We start from the raw sequence: 23,159 nt of genomic DNA, 5'->3' as shown, positions 1-23,159 counted from the left end.
AAATCAAATCAAATCAAATGTTATTGGTCACATGCGCCGAATACAACAGGTGCAGACATTACAGTGAAATGCTTACTTACAGCCCTTAACCAACAGTGCATTTATTTTAAACAAAAAAAGTAAGAATAAAACAACAACAAAAAAAGTGTTGAGAAAAAAAGAGCAGAAGTAAAATAAAGTGACAGTAGGGAGGCTATATATACAGTAAAATAAAGTGACAGTAGGGAGGCTATATATACAGGGGGGTACCGTTGCAGAGTCAATGTGCGGGGGCACCGGCTAGTTGAGGTAATATGTACATGTGGGTAGAGTTAGTGACTATGCATAAATACTTAACAGAGTAGCAGCAGCGTAAAAAGGATGGGGTGGGGGGGCAGTGCAAATAGTCCGGGTAGCCATGATTAGCTGTTCAGGAGTCTTATGGCTTGGGGGTAGAAGCTGTTGAGAAGTCTTTTGGACCTAGACTTGGCACTCCGGTACCGCTTGCCGTGCGGTAGCAGAGAGAACAGTCTATGACTAGGGTGGCTGGAGTCTTTGACAATTTTGAGGGCCTTCCTCTGACACCGCCTGGTATAGAGGTCCTGAATGGCAGGGAGCTTTGCCCCAGTGATGTACTGGGCCGTACGCACTACCCTCTGTAGTGCCTTGCGGTCAGAGGCCAAGCAGTTGCCATACCGGATGAACATGGCCCTGTTTCATCAATTGCTCTGCTGATCCATGGGCAGTTCTTTACCACTGTCAAATTACTATGTGGCTTTTACCCTCAGTCTCAATTCGTCGGAGTACAAGGTGTCAAAGGCGTTCCACAGGGATGCTGGCCCGTGTTGACTTCAATGCTTCCCACAGTCATGTCGAGTTAGCCGAAAGTCCTTTGGGTGGTGGGCGATTCTTGATACACACGGGAAACAGTTGAGTGTGGAAAAACCCAGCAGCGTTGCAGTTCTTGACACACTCAAACCGATGCGCCTGACACCTACTACCATACCCCGTTTCAATGCACTTACATTTTTGGTCCAACCCGTCCCCTTCTTTAACCCGTCCCCTTCTTTAACCTGTATTTCCACTGTAAGTGAACATACAGTGGGGGAAAAAATTATTTAGTCAGCCACCAATTGTGCAAGTTCTCCCACTTAAAAAGATGAGAGAGTCCTGTAATTTTAATCATAGGTATACATCAACTATGACAGACAAAATGAGGAAAAAAAATCCAGAAAATCACATTGTAGGATTTTTAATGAATTTATTTGCATATTATGGTGGAAAATAAGTATTTGGTCAATAACAAAAGTTTCTCAATACTTTGTTATATACCCTTTGTTGGCAATGACACAGGTCAAACGTTTTCTGTAAGTCTTCACAAGGTTTTCACACACTGTTGCTGGTATTTTGGCCCATTCCTCCATGCAGATCTCCTCTAGAGCAGTGATGTTTTGGGGCTGTCGCTGGGCAACACGGACTTTCAACTCCCTCCAAAGATTTTCTATGGGGTTGAGATCTGGAGACTGGCTAGGCCACTCCAGGACCTTGAAATGCTTCTTACGAAGCCACTCCTTCGTTGCCCGGGCGGTGTGTTTGGGATCATTGTCATGCTGAAAGACCCAGCCACGTTTCATCTTCAATGCCCTTGCTGATGGAAGGAGGTTTTCACTCAAAATCTCACGATACATGGCCCCATTCATTCTTTCCTTTACACGGATCAGTCGTCCTGGTCCCTTTGCAGAAAAGCAGCCCCAAAGCATGATGTTTCCACCCCCATGCTTCACAGTAGGTATGGTGTTCTTTGGATGCAACTCAGCATTCTTTGTCCTCCAAACACGACGAGTTGAGTTTTTACCAAAAAGTTCTATTTTGGTTTCATCTGACCATATGACATTCTCCCAATCCTCTTCTGGATGTACTCTAGCAAACTTCAGACGGGCCTGGACATGTACTGGCTTAAGCAGGGGGACACGTCTGGCATTGCAGGATTTGAGTCCCTGGCGGCGTAGTGTGTTACTGATGGTAGGCTTTGTTACTTTGGTCCCAGCTCTCTGCAGGTCATTCACTAGGTCCCCCCGTGTGGTTCTGGGATTTTTGCTCACCGTTTTTGTGATCATTTTGACCCCACGGGGTGAGATTTTGCGTGGAGCCCCAGATCGAGGGAGATTATCAGTGGTCTTGTATGTCTTCCATTTCCTAATAATTGCTCCCACAGTTGATTTCTTCAAACCAAGCTGCTTACCTATTGCAGATTCAGTCTTCCCAGCCTGGTGCAGGTCTACAATTTTGTTTCTGGTGTCCTTTGACAGCTCTTTGGTCTTGGCCATAGTGGAGTTTGGAGTGTGACTGTTTGAGGTTGTGGACAGGTGTATTTTATACTGATAACAAGTTCAAACAGGTGCCATTAATACAGGTAACGACTGGAGGACAGAGGAGCCTCTTAAAGAAGAAGTTACAGGTCTGTGAGAGCCAGAAATCTTGCTTGTTTGTAGGTGACCAAATACTTATTTTCCACCATAATTAGCAAATAAATTCATTAAAGATCCTACAATGTGATCTTCTGGATTTTTTTTCTTCTCATTTTGTCTGTCATAGTTGACGTGTACATATGATGAAAATTACAGGCCTCTCATCTTTTTAAGTGGGAGAACTTGCACAATTGGTGGCTGACTAAATACTTTTTTCCCCCACTGTAAGACCAATGAGAATTAGATTAGTTAGTGATATCTTGATATTGATTAGAATAATATCTCTCTCTCTCTCTCAACCACAGGTAATTAATCAATCATTAATGTGGCTGTAAATATTTAATTGTGCAAATTAAATCTCCTTCTAAACCAGAGTAGTGTGTTGTGTTTGATGTTGCTGTGTCGGCGCGAGGCCAGGCTCTGTAGGTGGATTAGTTCATTGAATCCAAACAGTTTACAGCAGAAAGCAGCTCTGATGACGACACTATGTGGGCAGCTTGAGGAGCTCAGAACACACAAAACGTTTCGTGTGAAAGAGAATGAGAGAAAAAGCAACTGGTTCACAGTCACCTTCTAGTAAACAAATGGTTTCCCTTGGAGAGAAAACACCTGCTATTTACAAAACATTTTCAGTTCAGCCATGAAACATCAGTGGTTTGGTTTAGAGGACGGACGGACGTCTGGGCCATATTTGGGCAACAGCAGGAGACGGTTATAGCTGAATATTAAAATTATGAATCATCAGAGAGAAATCTGTCCATTTACTTTCTACCATTTGGGCACCCTCAATTAGAACAATGACAATTCACACCATGGTGCCATGGTGCCACTGAATTAAATAACTAAGAAATAAACCAATGATAAATACTCAAATAAAACGCTGGGTAACGTTTGACATCACACTGCCTCTACTAGGGTCTACAGTGTAACAAGTGTTGCAACTACTCATTGTGTTTTTTTTAATGACTGTTCAACTGGACTTCAGGAATGAAGCCTTGTTTATACCTGGCGCTAACATGTATCCTTGGTCCTGATCTGGTCCACAATCTCAGATAGAAGTCTACACACGGTAGTAAAATGTGTCTCATATCCCTCCACTGTGTCTGAATTTCCCTGTGTGCTAATTATTTTGATAGAATTCCTTCCAAAATAATATTTATTTTAGGACACACATTGATGTCATCCGTCAATGGTTTTAGAAGGCGGGATAATGATGATTGAAATGTCCAGATCCGTCTACACTTGGGGAAAAATACAGACACAATGTGCCTACCCTCCAGAGGTTTGCTCTCTCTCTCTCCTCTCCTCTCTCTCTCTCTCTCTCCCCTCTCTCTCTCTCTCCTCTCTCTCTCTCTCTCCTCTCTCTCTCCCCCTCTCTCCCTCTCTCTCGATGATATGATACAGAGCTACAGATAGATACATCAATTACACAATACATATCTATACACACATCAATTACACAATACTTTAAAACACATTGAAACAAACACATTCTTCAGTAAAAAGGCCCTCTAACATCTAATTCGTTTTTAGTTAGTCTAACATCTAGTTTTTTTTTCTTCGATGATTAATCTCTCCTCGTTTATCTTTCAAATACACAAGTGGGTTTGTAGGGTAACATGGGGTAAGACACTCACCCTAATAAAGCAAGATTAAAGCAAGATTGTAAATCCCAACAGTCTTTAAAATGAAATTCAAGAGCATACGGTTTTCAATAGTTCGTAATATTTATAAATAAATGTAACATATTCATTGGAAAATAACTGATTAAATATTGATTAAACACACAAGCACATTAAACATTTCATAACAATAACTTAACACAATGGCATTCTAGCTGTGTTTTTTTTATTGACACAGCGGTCTCAAATGAATCCCACCCCAGTTACATTTGAGCGTAGCTCACCTTTGACCCTGCTCGCACTGTATCCAGTCCCCACCGGTAACAGAGAAGAGCTCGTTACAGAACAAGCATTCCGCATCCCCGTCTTTTAGGGTGTTTGTGGTGGTTTTGGAACCTGGAACAACCCTTTTCTTCGGTGCCATAGGTTTCTTCGGTGCCACAAGTTTCTTTCTTCCTTCTCGCTTAGTTTTTTTTTTAACCTTGTCCTCCAGGAACCTGCTGTGGGGTGAGGAGTCTGTCAGGACTATAGCCGACTCGGCCTTTCTTTTCCTAGGCCTCGCCTCCTGTAGCCAGAGGGACAACTACGAATATGACCTCTGCCACTGTTTGTTGTTGTAGTAGAACTGGTACTTAAAACAAAAACAAAACAAACAAATAAACAACAACTCACGCTAGAATTAGAATGTACAATATGAGTGCCACACATGGGTTTACATGTGTCCCTGTGTGTGTCACCTGCCATGCTTGGGGTCGGGGAGATGAGGCCCTCTCACCTCTCTTTCCAGGGACCTTTAGAAGTAGCTGTGTTGTGTTTTGGCAACTTGTCTCAACTGGATTTTCAGACAAGAATGGATCTGTATATCCTAGTGTCACAAGACAGAATGGATCTGTATATCCTAGTGTCAAGACAGAATGGATCTGTATATCCTAGTGTCACAAGACAGAATGGATCTGTTTATCCTAGTGTCAGGACAGAATGGATCTGTATATCCTAGTGTCACAAGACAGAATGGATCTGTATATCCTAGTGTCAAGACAGAATGGATCTGTATATCCTAGTGTCACAAGACAGAATGGATCTGTCTATCCTAGTGTTGCTTCCCAGAATTCCTTCTGCCTGTGGTGTCACCACTCTGTTGCTTTATTAAATATGTTTTGGATTCCCATCCTCTCCGCCAAGTCAAAGGCAAGTTTTCGGATATTCCATGGTGTCCGAAAAGGGCTCTTTCCATTGTTTTGGATATGACTCACCAGGTCACATTCGAAAGAGCCGGTGAAGACTGGTAACCCACCCAAATGGCTGTGGAGCCTGGGGTTTTGGCCTGCTGGTCTCGGTGGAGCCTCAGGTTTTTGACACAGTAAAATCCTTAATGCCCTGCCCATTTTCAATAGCATTCAGGGCACAAAAGTATTTTAGGAATGGTGGAGAACTGACCCCTAATCTAAATCTAACTCCTATTCTAACCCTAACCTAACCCTAACCCCTATTTTGACCCTAATACCTATTCTAACTCTGTCCCCTAACCCTAATCCTAATCCTGCTAACTGGGGGTTTGCTACCTATGCTAGCAGACGTTAGCTTATGCTAACTAGCTGGCTAGCATTTATTTCACCTCAGACTTTCTGCTAGTGAGGTTGCTAGTTAGGTAACTGGGCTAGCCAATGCCTAAATTACAGCTAGAAACAAATGATCAACCAAAATACTAAGCTAACATATTACTACTTTACTCAAAAACAAATCAACATTTTTCTCTCTAAACAAGTGGATGATATATCTTAATGCTTCCCTACATGTATATTTAAAAAATAATAATGGATCTAACTTATATTTACTACTTTTTCTAAATGACAAAAAATTGGATGAACTAAACTAAACTAAAAATCGTTTTGATGGAATGACTTACAGTTGAAGTCAGAAGTTAACATACACCTTAGCCAAATACATTTAAACTCCGTTTTTCACAATTCCTGACATTTAATCCTAGTAAAAATTCCCAGCTAGGATCACCACTTTATTTTAAGAATGTGAAATGTCAGAATAATAGCAGAGAGAATGATTTATTTCAGCTTTTATTTCTTTCATCACATTCCCAGTGGGTCAGAAGTTTACATATACTCAATTCATATTTGGTAGCATTGCCTTTAAATTGTTTAACTTGGGTTAAACGTTTCAGGTAGCCTTCCACAAGCTTCCCATAATAAGTTGGGTGAATTTTGGCCCATTCCTCTTGACAGAGCTGGTGTAACTGAGTTAGGTTTGTAGGCCTCCTTGTTCACACACACTTTTTCAGTTCTGCCCACAAATTTTCTATAGGATTGAGGTCAGGGTTTTGTGATGGCCACTCCAATACCTTGACTTTGTTGTCCTTAAGCCATCAAGCCTTGGACATTTCTCCAAAAAGTACGATCTTTGTCCCCATGTGCAGTTGCAAACCGTAGTCTGGCTTTTTTATGGCGGTTTTGGAGTAGTGGCTTCTTCCTTGCTGAGCGGCCTTTCAGGTTATGTCGATATAGGACTCGTTTTACTGTGGCTATAGATACTTTTGTACCTGTTTCCTCCAGCATCTCCACAAGGTCCTTTGCTGTTGTTCTGGGATTGATTTGCACTTTTCGCACCAAAGTACATTCATCTCTAGGAGACAGAACGCATCTCCTTCCTGAGCGGTATGACGGCTGTGTGGTCCCATGGTGTTTATACTTGCATACTATTGTTTGTACAGGTGAATGTGGTACCTTCAGGCGTTTGGAAGTTGCTCCCAAGGATGAACCAGACTTGTGGAGGTCTACAATTTTCTGAGATCTTGGCTTTCTTTAGATTTTCCCATGATGACAAGCAAAGAGGCACTGAGTTTGAAGGTAGTCCTTGAAATACATCCACAGGTACACCTCCAATTGACTCAAATGATGTCAATTAGCCTATCAGAAGCTTCTAAAGCCATGACAACGTTTTCAGGAATTTTCCAAGCTGTTTAAAGGCACAGTCAACTTAGTGTATGTAAACTTCTGACCCACTGGAATTGTGATACAGTGAATTATAAGTGAAATAATCTGTCTGTAAACGATTGTTGGAAAAATTACTTGTGTCATGCACAAAGTAGATGTCCTAACCGACTTGCCAAAACTATAGTTTGTTAACAAGAAATGTGTGGAGTGGTTGAAAAACGAGTTTTAATGACTCCAACCTAAGTGTATGTAAACTTCCGACTTCAACTGTAAATGTTGATGAAAGAGAGGACATTTGTAGTTGATCAAGACTAGATAAGAAAATAGCGTTCTACGAACCAATTGTGGTATTTTGTGTTTTTTTTCCTGTGTCGTTTGTAATTTATTTTGTACATAATGTTTCTGCCACAGTCTCTTATGACCGAAAATAGCTTCTGGATATCAGAACAGCGATTACTCACCTCGAACTGGACGAAACATTTTTATTTAACGAGTCGGATGCGAAGGATTTACTACTGCTCGTGGACCAGGCCCAAATCCCCATCATTTGCATGAAGAGGAGACGCCGATATGTCCGGGTGCCTTGTGAGAATTAGTCGGCGAGTGGGTAACCCACCTCCACCATCCGTCCTATTGGCCAACGTGAAATCATTGGAGAATAAAATGGATAAGCTCCGTTCGAGACTATCCTACCAATGGGACATTAGAAACGGTAATATCTTAAGCAGACCACCATAGTCCCTGTGCCCAAGAACACCAAGGTAACCTGCCTAAATGACTACATTTACATTTTAGTCATTTAGCAGACACTCTTATCCAGAGCGACTTACATGAGCAATTAGGGTTAAGTGCCTTGCTCAAGGGCACATCGACAGATTTTTCACCTAGTCGGTTCGGGGATTAGAACCAGCGACCTTTCGGTTACTGGCACAACGCTCTTAACCACTAAGCTACCTGCCACCTACATCCCTGCAGGCCATTCCCTCCCCTACCCTGGACGATGCTGGGCCAATTGTGTGCCGCCCCATGGGTCTCCCGGTCACGGCCGGCTACGACAGAGCCTGGATTCGAACCAGGATCTCTAGTGGCACAGCTAGCACTGCGATGCAGTGCCTTAGACCACTGCGCCACTCACATAGCACTCACGTCTGTAGCCATGAAGTGCTTTGAAAGACTGGTCATGGCGCACATCAACACCATCATCCCATAAACCCTAGACCCACTCCATTTCGCATACCGCCCCAACAGATCCACAGATGACGCAATCTCTATTGCACTCCACACTGCCCTCTCCCACCTGGACAAAAGGAACACCTACATGAGAATGCTGTTCATTGACTACAGCTCAGCGTTCCACACCATAGTGCCCTCAAAGCTCATCACTAAGCTAAGGACCCTGGGACTAAACACCTCCCTCTGGAACTGGATCCTGGACTTCCTGACGGCCGCCCCCAGGTGGTAAGGGTAGGTAAAAACACATCTGCCACGCTGATCCTCAACACGGGGGCCCCTCAGGGGTGCGTACTTAGTCCCCTCTTGTAATCCCTGTTCACCCATGACTGCGTGGCCAGGCACGACTCCAACACCATCAACACCGACAACAATGAGACAGCCTATAGGGAGGAGGTCAGAGACCTGGCAGTGTGGTGCCAGGACCACAACCTCTCCCTCAACGTGATCAAGACAAAGGAGCTGATCGTGGACTACAAGAAAAGGAGGACTGAGCATGGCCCCATTCTCATCGACGGGCTGTAGTGGAGCAGGTCAAGAGCTTCAAGTTCCTTGGTGTCCACATCAACAACAAACTATCATGGTTCAAACACACCAAGAGAGTCGTGAAGAGGGCACGACAATGCCTATTCCCCCTCAGGAGACTGAAAAGATTTGGCATGGGCCCTCAGATCCTCAAAATGTTCTACAGCTGCACCATCGAGAGCATCCTGACTGGTTGCATCACCGCCTTGTATGGCAACAAGGTGCTACAGAGGGTAGTGCGTACGGCCCTGTACATCACTGGGGCCAAGGCTTCTGCCATCCAGGACCTCTGTACCAGGCGGTGTCAGAGGAAGGCCCTAAAAATTGCTAAAGACTTCAGCCACCCTACTAATATACTTTTCTCTCCTCCCTGAGGAGCTTCTGTTTGTAGTCTTTTCGTACAGTGTCGTTTTACATTTCTAAGGGTAACTGTACTATGATAGGCTTTACACAGCGATGTAAGGAAGCCATGGGGCAGATGGTCTCAGAGGCCTCTGCATTTGGATGGTGGAGGTTGTGATTCTCTGTTTCCATTATTGGGTTTAAGGGCTTTCACTCCTCTCACGTCACACCTCAGTGCACATTAAAGTCTGTCCTGTCCTAGCAAGCTTTGTAACCCTGTAGTCCTAATTTACCATTTAGTCTTTATGAAGTAAAATATCTTGAGATTATTGTAATGCCTTTTACTTGTTGGCTTTAAACATATCTCTAGATTGAACATTACTCACTCAGTTTCAGGTTGGATGGTATTTTGAGGTTTCTGCTGTGCTTCTTCTGCTGGTTGTTGGTTTGCCAGAAAGTTTGCTGGATAATTCATTGTGGTAAAAATCCTTCAGGGTAATTTTGTCCCAAATCCAGGTTTATCTAACTCTAAATCTATCTTTTTGCGGAAAAGTATAGGAAAACTTCATGAGCTCATGACCTCTCTGGTCCCTCTCCTCTTCTCTGGTCCCTCGCCTCCTCTCTGTCCCTCTCCTCCTCCACCTCTGGTCCCTCTCCTCCTCCTCTCGGCCCATCTGGTCCCTCTCCGGTCCCTCTCCTCCTCTACTGTCCCTCTCCTCCTCTACCGCCCCTCTCCGGCCACTCTCCTCCTCCTTCTCTCTGGCCCCTGTCCTCCTCCTCTCCGGTCCCTCTCCTCCTCTTCGGCCACTCTCCTCCTCCTTCTCTCTGGCCCCTCTCCTCCTCCTCCTCTCCGGTCCCTCTCCTCCTCTACTGTCCCTCTCCTCCTCTACTGTCCCTCTCCTCCTCTACTGTCCCTCTCCTCCTCTCCTGTCCCTCTCCTCCTCTACTGTCCCTCTCCTCCTCTCCTGTCCCTCTCCGGCCACTCTCCTCCTCCTTCTCTCTGGCCCCTCTCCTCCTCCTCTCCGGTCCCTCTCCTCCTCTCCGGTCCCTCTCCTCCTCTCCGGTCCCTCTCCTCCTCTACTGTCCCTCTCCTCCTCTACTGTCCCTCTCCTCCTCTCCTGTCCCTCTCCGGCCACTCTCCTCCTCCTTCTCTCTGGCCCCTCTCCTCCTCCTCTCCGGTCCCTCTCCTCCTCTCCGGTCCCTCTCCTCCTCTCCGGTCCCTCTCCTCCTCTCCGGTCCCTCTCCTCCTCTCCGGTCCCTCTCCTCCTCTCCGGTCCCTCTCCGGCCACTCTCCTCCTCCTTCTCTCCTGCCCCTCTCCTCCTCTCCGGTCCCTCTCCTCCTCTCCGGTCCCTCTCCTCCTCTCTGTCCCTCTCCGGTCCCTCTCCGTCCCTCTCCTCCTCTACTGTCCCTCTCCTCCTCCTCCTCTCCTGCCCCTCTCCTCCTCTCCGGTCCCTCTCCTCCTCTCCGGTCCCTCTCCTCCTCTCTGTCCCTCTCCGGTCCCTCTCCGTCCCTCTCCTCCTCACCTGTCCCTCTCCGGCCACTCTCCTCCTCCTTCTCTCTGGCCCCTCTCCTCCTCCTCTCCGGTCCCTCTCCTCCTCTTCGGTCCCTCTCTGTCCCTCTGTCCCTCTCCTCCTCTCCTCCTCTCCTCCTCTCCAGTCCCTCTCCTCCTCTCTTGTCCCTCTCCTGCCCCTCTCCGGTCCCTCTCCTGTCCCTCTCCGGTCCCTCCCCTGCCCCTCTCCTGCCCCTCTCCTCCTCTCTGTCCCTCTCCTCCTCTCTGTCCCTCTCCTCCTCTCTGTCCCTCTGGTTGATGTCTAGACAGTGACAGACAGACAGCCCGGCCGGCCTCTCCCAGTGTGGCTGTTTCACATAAACAAGATTAAGTAGCTAAACTGACATCCAAAACCAATCGGGCCACCCAGGAGAGGCAGGGCCAGTGGAAGACCTGTCAGAACCCCTCCCCCTCATTAATCTTCAAGCCTCTCCATCCCTGCCAACTCACATCTCCTTCAAATGGGACAGCCAGGCAGAGAGAAGCAAAGTTACTTTTTCTCCTTTCACAATCCGTCCAACCCATCGATGAACTCTTTGGGGGACAATTCATCGTCGTGGCGTCGCCCCTTGTGTGCCGAGACCAGAGCTTCAAAGAAACAATGGGATAGTTTTCTGTTTCTGTTCCGTGGCTCTGTTGGTTTGTTTTAGGGATGTGACAAAAACATTTTCTTAATGATTTAACTGCAATTGTTTTTATAGTTTAAACCAGGGTTTCCCAAAACTATGCCTTCGGGAACTCAAGTGGTGCACGTTTTGTTTTTTTCCCTAGCACTACACAGCGGATTGAAATAATAAACTAATCATCAAGCTTTGATAATTTGAATCAGCTGTGTAGCGTTAGGGGGAAAAACTAAACATGCACCCCTTGGGGTTTGAGACCTCACGCTTTGTACTTGCAGAGCAAATCATTGTACAATTTCTCCATCCGGTCCGTCACATTTTTTTTCCGACATGTCATCTTGTAGTCTGGTTCTAGACATGCCATTAGGGCAGTGAAGCCGACATCCTCTACCATTTACAATGGCTGCATATCAACTGCAATCATTTCTGTAATCAGCGATGTGATTTTCTCACTCCATTCCTTATTGCACTTCTTTGGTGTAAAGAGCCGGTCTGTCTGCTGTTTGGGGCCCGCACTGCTTCCAGTAACGGTGTGAAGAGCCTGTCGGTCTGCTGTTGGGGGCCCCACTGCTGCCAGCAACGGTTTGGGTCTCAGCTGCACTATGCAGAAATCGCTCCGTCATTTCCTAGTTGCTAAAATTCTAATAGTTCGCCTAATTTCAGTTTATGTGACAAAAAAAGCCAGTATAGTTTAGAGAATCATTGTACCATCTAAACCGCTGTGAAATATATTTTCCATAACCCAAAACAATGTGTTTTCAGCTGTTTGAAGCTGGTGTACAAAACATGTAAAAAAAAAAAAATAAAACATGCAAAAACGAAAACTTAACAGGAAGCGTAGAAAATGGCGCACAAAGAACAGATCTACCGCTTCTTTGGTCGGGTCGCCCCAAAAGTTACATAATGCAGCTTTAACGATCCCAACTTCGTTTAAACGTTCACACCCCTTAGTTTGGTTGGTTCTTCAGTGACTTAGTAGCCAAGCACTCCCTCCATCCCTTTCAGCTGGCGCTTATCACTTGAAGGATTTAAAATTTTATATATTGATTTTCAGATTTAAAACAATTGATCATAAAAAGTTAACAACAATTGTAATATTCACAAACCTTTTAATAAATTAAGAATAAAAAGCTGTAAGACTGATTTCCACGACTTCTCAAAACGAATCATATACAGTAAGGTCCCACAGTTGACAGTGCATGACAGAGCAAAAACCAAGCCATTAGGTCGAAGGAATTGACCGTAGAGCTCCGAGACATGATTGTGTCGAGGCACAGATCTGGGGAAGGGTCCCAAAACATTTCTACAGCATTGAAGGTCCCCAAGAACACAGTGGCCTCCATCAAATCTTTAAATGGAAGAAGTAGTTTGAACCACCAATACTCTACCTAGAACTGTCCGGCTGGCGAAACTGAGCAAACGGGGGAGAGGGGCCTTGGTCAGGGAGGTGACCAAGAACCCAATGGTCACTCTGACAGAGCTCCTCTGTGGAGATGGGAGAACCTTCCAGAAGGACAAACATCTGAGGCACTCCACCAATCAGGCCTTTATGGTAGTGGCCAGACGGAAGCCACTCTTAAGTAAAAAGCACACGTCGGCCCGCTTGGAGTTTGCCAAAAAGCACTTAAAGGACTCTCAGACCATGAGAAACAAGATTCTCTGGTCTGATGAAACCAAGATTGAACTATTTAGCCTGAATGCCAAGCGTCACGTATGGAGGAAACCTGGCACCATCCATGGTGACGGCAGCATCATGCTGTGGGGATGTTTTTCAGCAGAGACTGGGAGACTAGTCAGGATTGAGGGAAAGCTGAACGGAGCGAAGTACAGAGAGATCCTTGATGAAATCCTGCTCCAGAGCGTTCAGGACCTCAGACTGGGGTGAAGGTTCACCTTCCAACAGGACAACAACCCTAAGAACACAGCCAAGACAACACTGGAGTGGCTTTGGGACAAGTCTCTGAATGTCCTTGAGTGGCCCAGCCAGAGCCTGGACTTGAACCTGATCGAACATCTCTGGAGAGACCTGAAAATAGCTGTGCAGCGACGCTCCTCATCCAACCTGACAGGGCTTGAGACGATCTGCAGAGAAGAATGGGAGAAACTCCCCAAATACAGGTGTGTCAAGCTTGTAGCGTCACACCCAAGAAGACTCAAGGCTGTAATCGCTGCCAAAGGTTTTTCAACAAAGTACTGAGTAAAGGGTCTGAATACTTATGTAAATGTCATATTTCAGTTTACAAATTTTTATACATTTGCAAAAACGTCTAAAAACCTGTTTTTACTTTGTCATTATGGGGTAGTGTGTGTAGATTGATGAGGGGGAAAAAAAACTAATCCATTTTAGAATAAGGCTGTAACGTAACAAAACGTGGAAAAAAGTCAAGGGGTCTGAATACTTTCCGAATGCACTGTAGAATCCAACTCATGGAAATATAGTAACTGCATGGCATTCATCACGCATAGCTCTGCTCTAAATGTCGTCTCACGTTTTTATGCTAAATAGCATATTATTATTTATTTTTATTATTATTATTAGGTGTTGGTTGGTGGACTGTTTGGTGTAGAGTACAGTATCTTTATCTGACGGTATATCACAATGCCAGCGTCCCAAATGTCGTCACTATTCCCTATATAGTGAACTAATTTTGACCAGGGTGCCATTTGGAATGCTAAGCAATTGAGGGAATTGAGGTTTAGTGAAAATACAGTAGAAAATCACTAGGTTGTCACGTGAAATAGTCTCTATAACTGAATCAAAGTGCTGTTTGGCTTACGCCATTAGCCTTATAGTCCTAATAAGAAACCTGACAAAAAGAGAAAATGATTGCAATCGTGACACTATTCCAAGTTGATCCACATATTTCCCCTTCATCATGACTATTGTAATTCCACTATAGTCACCGATGGAATGCTTTCAACCTTTATTGTTCCAGTTTAGTATTGACAGTACAAAGCCTTGTCAACACCAGTTTATCCACCACCCTATTCTCAAAGTGAGGCGTTCGAAAGCGACAAATGCTGCCCCGTTGTCCTTTATGAACACAGACCCATGTCTTGTGTTTGGTTGGAACATTACGCTCATAGCGGAGTGGGTCGTTTGATGTTAAATAAAGAGCGAGGGGTGAGAGACTGAAGGATTTTGCAATGCAATGCGTTAATTAGTGCTGGGCTACCAATTAAGTGGTTTGTTGTGCGAAAAAAGACGGAATGCACAGTCACGCAGCAAGAGGCCCACTGGACAGCAACACTACTGTTTACTGAAACACAAAAGACCAACTGTAAAGAAATGTGTTGTTCTTTTCACACTATCGTGCCGACAGTAGCGTTGTGCTTGTTTTTTTGTTGTTGTTGTTGTTGTTGGCCTTTTCAGTTTACAGCAACTGTGGTGGATAACCAGGCCAGCGGAACCAGGCCAGCGGAACCAGGCCAGCGGAACCAGGCCAGCGGATCAGGCCTACAGCCACTCGGCTCAGTAGTGTTAAAGGGAGAGGTCCCAGAATTGATGAAAAACGTATGGAAACCACACTATAAATCCCTAGTCCAGGCAAGAGGACACTGAAAAAAGCCAGGTTAACCCTGGATTGCCGCGTGCATCAATGTGATCTAGCCATCTTTAAATCAAGATGGAATAACTTAATGGTGGGAAACATAACTAGTGCTCGTTTTACCATGAACTGACAGTTGAGGTTTCAGAGGGCCTCTTCTTTGATGACCTGCTGTCAGCACACACACAAGACAGAGTAGGACCCCGACACATACACTGCATGACCAAAAGTATGTGGACACTTGCTCGTCGAACATCTCATTCCAAAATCATGGGCATTAATATGGAGTTGGTTCCCCCCTTTGCGTCCAAAACAGCCTCCACTCTTCTGGGAAGGCTTTCTACTAGATGTTGGAACATTGCTGTGGGGACTTGCTTCCATTCAGCCACAAGAGCATTAGTGAGGTCGGGCACTGATGTTGGGCGATTAGGCCTGGCTCGCAGTCGGCGTTCCAATTAATCCCAAAGGTGTTCGATGGGGTTGAGGTCAGGGCTCTGTGCATGCCAGTCAAGTGCGTCCACACCGATCTCGACAAACCATTTCTGTATGGACCTCGCTTTGTGCACGGTGGCATTGTCATGCTGAAACAGGAAAGGGCCTTCCCCAAACTGTTGCCACAAAATTGGAAGCACAGAATCTTCATTGTATGCTGTTGCGTTAAGATTTCCCTTCACTGGAACTAAGGGGCCTAGCCCGAACCATGAAAAACAGCCCCAGTCCATTATTCCTCCTCCACCAAACTTTACAGTTGGCACTATGCATTCGGGCAGGTAGCATTCTCCTGGCATCCGCCAAACCCAGATCCGTCCATCGGACTGCCAGATGGCGAAGCGTGATTCATCACTCCAGAGAACACGTTTCCACTGCTCCAGAGTCCAATGGCGGTTAGCTTTACACCACTCCAGCCGATGCTTGGCATTGTGCATGGTGATCTTAGGCTTGTGTGTGGCTGCTCGGCCATGGAAACCCATTTCATGAAGCTCCTGACTAACAGTTATTGTGCCGAAGTTGCTTCCAGTGTCAGTTTGGAACTCGGTAGTGAGTGTTGCAACCGAGGACAGACCATTTTTTTTACACGCTACGTGTTTCAGCACTCTGCGGTCCCGTTCTGTGAGCTTGTGTGGCCTACCACTTCGCGGCTGAGCCGTTGTTGCTCCTAGACGTTTCCACTTCACAATAACAGCACTTACAGTTGACCGGGGAAGCTCTAGCAGGGCAGAAATTTGACAAACTGACTTGTTGGAAAGGTGGCATCCTATGACCGTGCCACGTTGAAAGTCACTGAGCTCTTCAGTAAGGCCATTCTACTGCCAATGTTGGTCTATGGAGAATGCATGGCTGTCTGCTAAATGTTATACAGCTTTCAGCAACGGGTGTGGCTGTAATAGCCGAATCCACTAGTTTGAAGGGGTGTCCACGTACACTATATATACACAAAAGTATCTCATTGCTCGTCCTATACACGGCTAAGACAGATAGGGCTTCCGACTGTGACCCCCCTGGCCTTGTCCCTCTAATCTATACTTTCCATAGTTTAACTTAATGGCTAATTAACAAGACTTCCCATCTCCATCACCTTTCTCCATCTCCTTTCTCCATCTCCTTTCTCCATCTCCTGCACTGGTTGTCCAGCGAAGCCTTGCTGAGGTGATGGGGTGAGTTTTCCCTGGTTGTCCAGCGAAGCCTTGCTGAGGTGATGGGGTGAGTTTTCCCTGGTTGCCCAGCGAAGCCTTGCTGAGGTGATGGGGTGAGTTTTCCCTGGTTGTCCAGCGAAGCCTTGCTGAGGTGATGGGGTGAGTTTTCCCTGGTTGTCCAGCGAAGCCTTGCTGAGGTGATGGGGTGAGTTTTCCCTGGTTGCCCAGCGAAGCCTTGCTGAGGTGATGGGGTGAGTTTTCCCTGGTTGCCCAGAGAAGCCTTGCTGAGGTGATGGGGTGAGTTTTCCCTGGTTGCCCAGAGAAGCCTTACTGAGGTGACGGGGTGAGTTTTCCCTGGTTGTCCAGCGAAGCCTTGCTGAGGTGATGGGGTGAGTTTTCCCTGGTTGTCCAGCGAAGCCTTGCTGAGGTGATGGGGTGAGTTTTCCCTGGTTGCCCAGAGAAGCCTTGCTGAGGTGATGGGGTGAGTTTTCCCTGGTTGCCCAGAGAAGCCTTACTGAGGCCATGAGTTGGATTCCTTCAGTTTTCCATTGATGTCCTCCAACTTGATTTAAATACTGTATTAGCGGTCCGTTAAGAGGGATGACCCAACAGATAATAGGTATTAATGTCTTATTTGAAGTGGAGAGTGATTTTGATGCACACACGTGCAGGCTCATTTGGCTGTGTTGTTGAAATGGTGAAGGCTGCAGTAACCACAATCCAAGAGAATATAGTTGAACTCTAATAAGTCAAAAGGGAAGTTAACCTTTGAGAGCATTAATTTCCTAACAAATAGCAATTTTTGGATTTGAGCATTTTTTTGTCTTAAACCACAGCAACAAGGAAGGGACAAGCAACAAGCATAAAAGTACACAAACTAATACTTAAATACTAAAAACAGGACAGAGAATCGCTTTGAACACATATATATCCATGTATTATTTAATCAAGTAGAGAGTATTATGGTACAAGCAACAACAGGTGTGTGTCTTCAGATCAGGATCAGGTCAGTCCAGTTTACTTAGCAGACCTCCTAGTCCTTTTGTCCCAGGAGAAGTTGGCTCCGTACGACTTCGCTCTGGGCTTCTTCTCCATCTTCTCTGTGATGTCGTAGCTCCAACCTGAGATAATAAACAGCTCAGATGAATGAAATGAAGCCGCAGGGCCAAGAACAGCTTGTGTATTCCTCTTGGATCAGATCCCATTCACAATTTAAAGTGTAGGCATAAACATGCGTCGTCAGAAAGCTGTGTATAGACAAGAACCGCACTAATCTCTATCCTGCTATGATAAACAAAACACGTTTCCTCAAAGTTAGTGTATTAGTGTAAGTTAGCGTCACCCACGACGACTAGCGGAGGTAGGAAGGGGATCTATGGGATTTAACAGTGTGTGTGTGTGTGTGTGTGTGTGTGGTGTGGTGTGGTGTGTGGTGTGTGTGTGTGTTTATGTGTGTGTGGTTTGTGTGTGTGGTGTGTGTTTATGTGTGTGTGTGTGTGTGGTGTGTGGTGTATGTGTGTGGTGTGTGGTGTGGTGTGGTGTGTGGTGTGGTGTGTGGTGTGTGTGTGTGGTGTGTGTGTGTGTGTGTGCGTCTGTGTGTGGTGTCTGTGTGTGTGTGCGCGTCTGTGTGTGGTGTGTGTGTGTGTGTGTGGTGTGTGTGTGTGTGTGTCTGTGTGTGGTGTGTGTGTGTGTCTGTGTGTGTCTGTGTGTGGTGTGTGTGTCTGTGTGTGGTGTGTGTGTCTGTGTGTGGTGTGTGTGTCTGTGTGTGGTGTGTGTGTGTGTCTGTGTGTGGTGTGTGTGTGTGTCTGTGTGTGTGTGTCTGTGTGTGTGTGTCTGTGTGTGTGTGTGTGTGTGTGTGTGTGTGTGTGTGTGTGTGTGTGGTGTGTGTGTCTGTGTGTGTGTGTCTGTGTGTGGTGTGTGTGTGTGTGTCTGTGTGTGGTGTGTGTGTGTGTGTGGTGTCTGTGTGTGTGATGTTTACCATTTTTCTCTGCGAAGGCGACAGCATCCTCCTTGGAGGTGAACGTTAGGTTCATGTTGGACATGGGGTCACCCCTGAGAGAACAAATATAAAGGCATGTGATTAAAAACTAGCGTTACTTGTCAGAACATTTCAGTCAGATTTTCACAGACAAATTTAATTATTAAATCAAATCAAATTGTATTTGCCACATGCGCCGAATACAACAGGTGTAGACATTACAGTGAAATTCTTACTTACAAGCCCTTAACCAACAATGCAGTTTTAAGAAAAAAAAGTGTTAAGTAAAAAATGGATGAGTAAAATTTTTAAATAATAAATAATTAAAGAGCAGCAGTAAAATAAAATAACAGTAGGGAGGCTATATACAGGGGGGTACCGGTACAGAGTCAGTGTGCGGGGGCACCGGCTAGTTGAGGTAATTGAGGTAATATGTACATGTGGGTAGAGTTAAAGTGACTATGCATAAATAATTAACAGAGTAGCATAAGTGTAAAAGAGGGGGCCTGGTCTGGGTTGGGGTTGGGGATGGTCTGGGTTGGAGCTGGGGATGGTCTGGGTTGGGGCTGGGGATGGTCTGGGTTGGGGCTGGGGATGGTCTGGGTTGGGGCTGGGGATGGTCTGGGTTGGAGCTGGGGATGGTCTGGGTTGGAGCTGGGGATGGTCTGGGTTGGAGCTGGGGATGGTCTGGGTTGGAGCTGGGGATGGTCTGGGTTGGGGATGGTCTGGGTTGGGGCTGGGGATGGTCTGGGTTGGGGCTGGGGATGGTCTGGGTTGGGGCTGGGGATGGTCTGGGTTGGGGCTGGGGATGGTCTGGGTTGGAGCTGGGGATGGTCTGGGTTGGAGCTGGGGATGGTCTGGGTTGGAGCTGGGGATGGTCTGGGTTGGGGCTGGGGATGGTCTGGGTTGGGGCTGGGGATGGTCTGGGTTGGAGCTGGGGATGGTCTGGGTTGGAGCTGGGGATGGTCTGGGTTGGGGCTGGGGATGGTCTGGGTTGGGGCTGGGGATGGTCTGGGTTGGAGCTGGGGATGGTCTGGGTTGGAGCTGGGGATGGTCTGGGTTGGGGCTGGGGATGGTCTGGGTTGGAGCTGGGGATGGTCTGGGTTGGAGCTGGGGATGGTCTGGGTTGGAGCTGGGGAGGGTCTGGGTTGGGATGGGCTGGAGTGGAGGGGACGTAGACAAGAGAGTGGCTGGGCGGTCTTGAGTCGGTAGGTGCACTTGATTCAGCTGCCCTGTGCGCCGGGTAGTCGAAGTGTTCCCATTTTTAACCATTTCATGTGTCTGAAGGTACAAGCTCCGCCTACCCGGCGGGCCCGGAGAGCAAATCAACTGCACCTACAGGCCTACCACTGGCCAATCAGTGTCTGCAGCTTCCACCAGCCCACTGTGAAGTTGATAATCGACTCTACTGTGTGAGATTTCAAAACCATGACTAGAGAGAGACTCAACGAATACAGCAAAGAGCTGCTGTTTCTATGAGTGAGTTCATGTTTAAGATTTTATTCAACACTGTCAACACTTTATTCAACACTTTTATAAGCCATAAAACAGCCTCTCCCTATCCACTCAGGCTACAAAGTGTATCGATAGACTTGCGTTGTTATTAACGGCTTGTGTGTTTCTAACATCGAGGAGTACTTCACATTCTCTGGCCATAGGAGTAACAAGATTAATTGGTGCATGAGTCAGAAATAATGAAATGCGAGTCGAGTTTCACTGGAAGACAGTGTTCCTGTTTGGTCAGTTAGCAGAGGGAGGAAAAGCTGAGTCTCTCTCTGTCTGTCTGTCAGTCTCTCTCTGTCTGTCTGTCTGTCTGTCTGTCTGTCTGTCTGTCAGTCTCTCTCTGTCTGTGTCAGTCTCTCTCTGTCTGTCTGTCTGTCTGTCTCTCTCTGTCTGTCTGTCTGTCTCTCTCTGTCTGTCTGTCTGTCTGTCTGTCTCTCTCTGTCTGTCTGTCTGTCTCTCTCTGTCTGTCTGTCTGTCTGTCTCTCTCTGTCTGTCTGTCTGTCTCTCTCTGTCTGTCTGTCTGTCTCTCTCTGTCTGTCTGTCTGTCTGTCTCTCTCTGTCTGTCTGTCTGTCTCTCTCTGTCTGTCTGTCTGTCAGTCTCTCTCTCTCTGTCTGTCTGTCTGTCAGTCTCTCTCTGTCTGTGTCAGTCTCTCTCTGTCTGTCTGTCTGTCTCTCTCTGTCTGTCTGTCTGTCTGTCTCTCTCTGTCTGTCTGTCTCTCTCTGTCTGTCTGTCTGTCAGTCTCTCTGTCTGTCTGTCTGTCAGTCTCTCTCTGTCTGTCTGTCTGTCTGTCAGTCTCTCTCTGTCTGTCAGTCTCTCTCTGTCTGTCAGTCTGTCAGTCTCTCTCTGTCTGTCTCTCCCTCTGTCTCTCCCCCTCCCTCCCTCCGCTGAGACTGACCATCAGATGCATGTACCATCAGTCCAATAATAAAAAGAAAAAACCCTAATGATTTCAATTTATGCTTCACAAGTAATACAACAAATGATATCAAGAATCTCGCAGACCAGTTTTATGGGTTTAGTAGCTTCCAATGCAGAGAACTTGCCTATGAATTGGCACATCACATCAACATCCCTGTCCTAGACAACTGGTCAAGGAACGGAAGGGTAAGTGATATTGAACAGAGAGATCTAAATACAATACAATTCCATGAATTAAACTTTAACCTACCAGCACCACCACCCACTGTCACATTAGCTAGCATTAGTGGTCTGAGATGTTAGCATTAGCTAGCATTAGCGGTCTGAGATGTTAGCATTAGCTAGCATTAGCGGTCTGAGATGTTAGCATTAGCTAGCATTAGCAGTCTGAGATGTTAGCATTAGCTAGCATTAGCGGTCTGAGATGTTAGCATTAGCTAGCATTAGCGGTCTGAGATGTTAGCATTAGCTAGCATTAGTGGTATGAGATGTTAGCATTACCCTTGGTGTCTGCCTGCTTTGTCCTGTCTACCAGTCTGCTTTGCCTTTGTACTGTCTGCCTTGTATGGAAAATCGGTTTAAAACTCAAGCCAACATATGCCTCTGTCTTTGCATTAGTCTGACGTAGACAGAGATATTAGTTAGCCATTTCCCAAACGCTGCCAAAGCTAAAACCTCACAAATACTTTAAACATGGAGAGTTAGTGTTGTTGTTGTTTTTGTTTTGAATTGTCTCTTTGTAATGTGTGTGGGAGGCAGAGAGAGAGACAGTCAGACAGACGTCATCCTGAAGTATAGATCTAGGATCAGTCTATCCTCCTCAAATCCGAACCTCACATTCTATTTTGCTGTGAAACCCTCCAAGACAGGCAGCAACCACTCCAAAGACACCAGCTCCAGTAACCTGATGGTCGGCATGCTGCCTAGGCTGTCCATGCTGCATGCGTGGCACATGAGACGTTCTGAATGTCTAGGAGTAGTGATTCTGATTGCCGCCCTTGGAAACAACTATTTAATGTGTTTGTGTGTGTGTGTGTGTGTGTGTGTGTGTGTGTCTTACGTGGAGGCCCATCCCATCAGAGGGTTTTCCCAGCGCTCCCGGGTGTCAAAGTCCATCTTCCACTTCTTGGTGCCGTGGGCTCCTGACTGCATGGCCGTGCGGGCTGGCACAAAGATGTGCACCTTGCGGGTCTTTATGTGTTCGTCAGGAACCCCGGTCAGAGTGGAGATGTCCTGAGGAGGAGAACAAAACAGAACCCCAGTCAGAGAGGAGATGTCCTGAGGAGGAGAACAGAACCCCAGTCAGAGAGGAGATGTCCTGAGGAGGAGAACAGAACCCCAGTCAGAGAGGAGATGTCCTGAGGAGGAGAACAGAACCCCAGTCAGAGAGGAGATGTCCTGAGGAGGAGAACAGAACCCCAGTCAGAGAGGAGATGTCCTGAGGAGGAGAACCCCAGTCAGAGAGGAGATGTCCTGAGGAGGAGGAGAACCCCAGTCAGAGAGGAGATGTCCTGAGGAGGAGAACAGAACCCCAGTCAGAGAGGAGATGTCCTGAGGAGGAGAACAGAACCCCAGTCAGAGAGGAGATGTCCTGAGGAGGAGAACAGAACCCCAGTCAGAGAGGAGATGTCCTGAGGAGGAGAACCCCAGTCAGAGAGGAGATGTCCTGAGGAGGAGAACCCCAGTCAGAGAGGAGATGTCCTGAGGAGGAGAACCCCAGTCAGAGAGGAGATGTCCTGAGGAGGAGAACAGTCAGGAATTAGTAGCGGTGTAATGGTAATCATATTCATCAACACCAATGAATACATTAAAACAAAACTAAATAATACAATAGGCCTACAGTGAAGGAAAAAAGTATTTGATCCCCTGCTGATTTTGTACGTTTGCCCACTGACAAAGACATGATCAGTCTATAATTGTAATGGTAGGTTTATTTGAACAGTGAGAGACAGAATAACAACAGAAAAACTCATGTCAAAAATGTTATAAATTGATTTGCATTTTAATGAGGGAAATAAGTATTTGACCCCCTCTCAATCAGAAAGATTTCTGGCTCCCAGGTGTCTTTTATACAGGTAACGAGCTGAGATTAGGAGCACACGCTTAAAGGGAGTGCTCCTAATCTCAGTTTGTTACCTGTATAAAAGACACCTGTCCACAGAAGCAATCAATCAATCAGATTCCAAACTCTCCACCATGACCAAGACCAAAGAGCTCTCCAAGGATGTCAGGGACAAGATTGTAGACCTACACAAGGCTGGAATGGGCTACAAGACCATCGCCAAGCAGCTTG

At 46.3% G+C, this 23,159-nt stretch overlaps 1 protein-coding gene across 1 annotated transcript in view; it reads right to left on the bottom strand.

Moving 5' to 3' along the window:
• Nucleotides 1-17,392: 17,392 nt before the first annotated feature.
• Nucleotides 17,393-23,159, bottom strand: part of LOC311126467 (NADH dehydrogenase [ubiquinone] iron-sulfur protein 4, mitochondrial-like) — a 47,600-nt gene continuing 41,833 nt past the window's right edge. The window contains exons 3-5 of the mRNA XM_084200474.1: nt 21,927-22,099; nt 18,445-18,518; nt 17,393-17,587 (exon numbers count right to left, since the gene is read on the bottom strand). Coding sequence (XP_084056600.1) covers nt 17,484-17,587; nt 18,445-18,518; nt 21,927-22,099 — 351 coding nt within the window. The 3' untranslated portion in view covers nt 17,393-17,483. The remainder of the gene's footprint in view (nt 17,588-18,444; nt 18,519-21,926; nt 22,100-23,159) is intronic.

The sequence above is a fragment of the Coregonus lavaretus genome (genome assembly GCF_964263955.1).
Source record: "Coregonus lavaretus genome assembly, contig: HAP1_SCAFFOLD_574, whole genome shotgun sequence".
NCBI lineage: Eukaryota > Metazoa > Chordata > Actinopteri > Salmoniformes > Salmonidae > Coregonus > Coregonus lavaretus.
The sequence above is the reverse complement of the archived record's forward strand: the minus strand, read 5'-3'. Positions and strand labels throughout refer to the sequence as shown.